At 56.2% G+C, this 4,826-nt stretch overlaps 1 protein-coding gene across 1 annotated transcript in view; it reads left to right on the forward strand.

Moving 5' to 3' along the window:
• Nucleotides 1–210: 210 nt before the first annotated feature.
• The window catches only part of LOC144735117 (guanine nucleotide-binding protein G(s) subunit alpha-like), a 12,254-nt gene continuing 7,638 nt past the window's right edge, over nt 211–4,826 (forward strand). Inside the window, exon 1 of the mRNA XM_078617533.1 lies at nt 211–882. Within this exon, the coding sequence (XP_078473659.1) occupies nt 676–882 (207 nt within the window). The 5' untranslated portion in view covers nt 211–675. The remainder of the gene's footprint in view (nt 883–4,826) is intronic.

Below are 4,826 nucleotides of genomic sequence, written 5' to 3' on the forward strand. Positions count from 1 at the left end.
GGCTGCGAGTGGGCGGAGCTTGCGCGGTGGGCGTGACCTGGCTGCGAGAAGGGGGAGTGGCTTAGCTGTGAGCGGGCGGAGCTTGCGCGGTGGGCGTGGCTTGGTTGTGAGAAGGGGGCGTGGCTTGGCTGCGAGTGGGCGGAGCTTGTGTGGTGGGCGTGGCCCCCTCCCCCTCTATATAAAAGTGGCGCGCCGGGGGCTCGCGGCTCCCGCCTCCCCCTCGCAAGAGAGCGAGAGAGAGAAAAAATTAATTATAACATCACCGCAATTAGCCCGATTAATTAACACACCCCCCCCCCCCACCACCACCACCACCAACCTCACAAACCCAATTACCGTCAAACCGCAATCGTCGTCGCGTGAGGGAGAGTCTCGCGCGGGCGCGGGATTTTTTTTTCTCTTTACCCCGCGGCCGTGTTTGTCTCTCCCCCCCCCCACCACCATCACCACCACCACCACCACCACACCGCCCCCCCAACCAGAACCGTCCGCGCGGCTAACCCCCCTCACAACCTCCTCAGGCTACCGTCGCCACCAACACCGTCGCCGCCGTCGCCGCCGCCGTCACCGCCGCCTCTCATAACGGTCGCACCCCGCGGGCCGGGCTAGGCCGGGGGGGGGGGAGGAGGAGGGCGACAGGGAAGGTAGGAGGAGGAGGAGGAGAAGATTGCCGCCATGGGCTGTTTCGACAGCAAGACCGAAGACCAGCGGACGGACGAGAAGGCGCAGAGGGAGGCCAACAAGAAAATCGAGAGACAGCTCGCGCGGGAGAAGCAGCAGTACCGCGCCACGCATCGCCTCCTACTGCTGGGTGAGGCCGCCGCCACCACCACTACAACTATCACTACCACTACTACCACCACCATCACTACCACCACTATCACTACCACTACTACCACCACCATCACTACCACAACCACCACTACCACTATCACTACCACCACTACTACCACCACCATCACTACCACAACCACTACCACTACTACCACCACCATCACTACCACAACCACCACTACCACTATCACTACCACCACTACTACCACCACCATCACTACCACAACCACTACCACTACTACCACCACCATCACTACCACAACCACCACTATCACTACCACAACCACCACTACCACTATCACTACCACCACTACTACCACCACCACTACCACCACTACTACCACCACAACCACCACTACCACCACTACTACCACCACCACTACCACAACCACCACTACCACCACTACCACCACAACCACCACTACCACCACAACCACCCCCACTACCACCACAACCACCCCCACTACCGCCACTACCACCCCAACCACTACCACAACCCTCACTACCACCACAACCACCACTACCCCGGGCCACTCACCACCACAACAACCTCCACTACCACCACAACAACCCCCACTACCACAACCACTACCACCACCACAACCACAACCCCCACTACCACCACCACCACTACCACCACAACCACAACCCTCACTACCACCACAACCACCACTACCCCGGGCCACTCACCACCACAACAACCCCCACTACCACCACAACAACCCCCACTACCACCACCACCACCCTCGCCACTACTACCACCACCACCACTACCACCACCACCACTACCACCACCACCACAACCCCCACTACCACCACAACAACCCTCACTACCACAACCACCCCCACTACCACCACCACAACCCCCACTACCACCACAACCACCCCCACCACCACCACAACCACCACCACAACCACCACTACGCCGGGCCACTCACCACCATAACAACCCCCACTACCACCACCACAACCACCACTACCACCACCACCCCAGGCCACTCACCACCACCACCACAACCCCCACTACCACCAAAACCACCCCCACCACTACCACAACCCTCACCACCACAACCACCACTACCCCGGGCCACTCACCACCACAACAACCCCCACTACCACCATCACAACTACCACCACCACCTCAGGCCACTCACCACCACCACCACCACCACAACCCCCACTACCACCACAACCCTCACTACCACAATCACCCCCACTACCACCACCACCACAACCCCACCACCACATCCACAACCACCCCCACCACTACCACAACCCTCACTACCACCACAACCCTCACTACCACAACCATCCCGGGCCACCACCACCACCACAACAACCCCCACTACCACCACCATAACCCTCACTACCACAACCACCACTACCACAATCCTCACTACCACAACCACCCCAGGCCACTCACCCCCACTACCACAACAACCCCCACTACCACAATCACCACCACAACCCCCACTACCACCACACCATCCCCCACTACCACAACCCTCACTACCACCACCACAACCACCACTACGCCGGGCCACTCACCACCACAACAACCTCCACTACCACCATCACAACTACCACCACCACCTCAGGCCACTCACCACCACCACCACCACCACAACCCCCACTACCACCACAACCCTCACTACCACAATCACCCCCACTACCACCACCACCACAACCCCACCACCACATCCACAACCACCCCCACCACTACCACAACCCTCACTACCACCACAACCCTCACTACCACAACCATCCCGGGCCACCACCACCACCACAACAACCCCCACTACCACCACCATAACCCTCACTACCACAACCACCACTACCACAATCCTCACTACCACAACCACCCCAGGCCACTCACCCCCACTACCACAACAACCCCCACTACCACAATCACCACCACAACCCCCACTACCACCACACCATCCCCCACTACCACAACCCTCACTACCACCACCACAACCACCACTACGCCGGGCCACTCACCACCACAACAACCTCCACTACCACCATCACAACTACCACCACCACCTCAGGCCACTCACCACCACCACCACCACAACCCCCACTACCACCACAACCCTCACTACCACAATCACCCCCACTACCACCACCACCACAACCCCACCACCACATCCACAACCACCCCCACCACTACCACAACCCTCACTACCACCACAACCCTCACTACCACAACCATCCCGGGCCACCACCACCACCACAACAACCCCCACTACCACCACCATAACCCTCACTACCACAACCACCACTACCACAATCCTCACTACCACAACCACCCCAGGCCACTCACCCCCACTACCACAACAACCCCCACTACCACAATCACCACCACAACCCCCACTACCACCACACCATCCCCCACTACCACAACCCTCACTACCACCACCACAACCACCACTACGCCGGGCCACTCACCACCACAACAACCTCCACTACCACCATCACAACTACCACCACCACCTCAGGCCACTCACCACCACCACCACCACAACCCCCACTACCACCACAACCCTCACTACCACAATCACCCCCACTACCACCACCACCACAACCCCACCACCACCACCACCACAACCCCACCACCACAACCACCCCCACCACTACCACAACCCTCACTACCACCACCACTACCACAACCCTCACTACCACCACAACCCTCACTACAACCACCACCACCACCACAACCCCCACTACCACCACAACCCTCACTACCACAACCACCCCGGGCCACTCACCACCACCACCTCGTGGGGGAGGGGCAGCACACGACAGTACACATGGACTGCACGACAGTATAGTACTGGTACAGTACTAGCCAACACGCAGTACAGTAGTATTCTGGTTGGTGGTGGTAGTTATTTGCTTGTAGTGTTACTGGCAGTACACAGTGGTGGTGTACTGCAGTACACAGTAGTGGTGTACTGCAGTACACAGTGGTGGTGTACTGCAGTACACAGTAATGGTGTACTGCAGTACACAGTGGTGGTGTACTGCAGTACACAGTGGTGGTGTACTGCAGTACACAGTAGTAGTGTACTGCAGTACACAGTAGTGGTGTACTGCAGTACACAGTAGTAGTTATACTGCAGTACACAGTAGTAGTGTACTGCAGTACACAATGATGGTGTACTGCAGTACACAGTAGTAGTGTACTGCAGTACACAATGATGGTGTACTGCAGTACACAGTAGTGGTGTACTGCAGTACACAGTAGTGGTGTACTGCAGTACACAGTAGTAGTGTACTGCAGTACACAGTGATGGTGTACTGCAGTACACAGTAGTAGTGTACTGCAGTACACAGTGGTGGTGTACTGCAGTACACAGTAGTAGTTATACTGCAGTACACAGTGGTGGTGTACTGCAGTACACAGTAGTAGTGTACTGCAGTACACAGTAGTGGTGTACTGCAGTACACAGTAGTAGTTATACTGCAGTACACAGTAGTAGTGTACTGCAGTACACAATGATGGTGTACTGCAGTACACAGTAGTAGTTATACTGCAGTACACAGTAGTAGTGTACTGCAGTACACAATGATGGTGTACTGCAGTACACAGTAGTAGTGTACTGCAGTACACAATGATGGTGTACTGCAGTACACAGTAGTGGTGTACTGCAGTACACAGTAGTGGTGTACTGCAGTACACAGTAGTAGTGTACTGCAGTACACAGTAATGGTGTACTGCAGTACACAGTAGTAGTGTACTGCAGTACACAGTAGTGGTGTACTGCAGTACACAGTAGTAGTTATACTGCAGTACACAGTGGTGGTGTACTGTAGTACACAGTAGTAGTGTACTGCAGTACACAGTAGTGGTGTACTGCAGTACACAGTAGTTGTTATACTGCAGTACACAGTGGTGGTGTACTGCAGTACACAGTAGTAGTGTACTGCAGTACACAGTAGTGGTGTACTGCAGTACACAGTAGTAGTTATACTGCAGTACACAGTGG

The sequence above is a fragment of the Lampetra planeri genome, chromosome 54 (assembly GCF_965212315.1).
Source record: "Lampetra planeri chromosome 54, kcLamPlan1.2.h2, whole genome shotgun sequence".
Taxonomy (NCBI): Eukaryota; Metazoa; Chordata; class Hyperoartia; order Petromyzontiformes; family Petromyzontidae; genus Lampetra; species Lampetra planeri.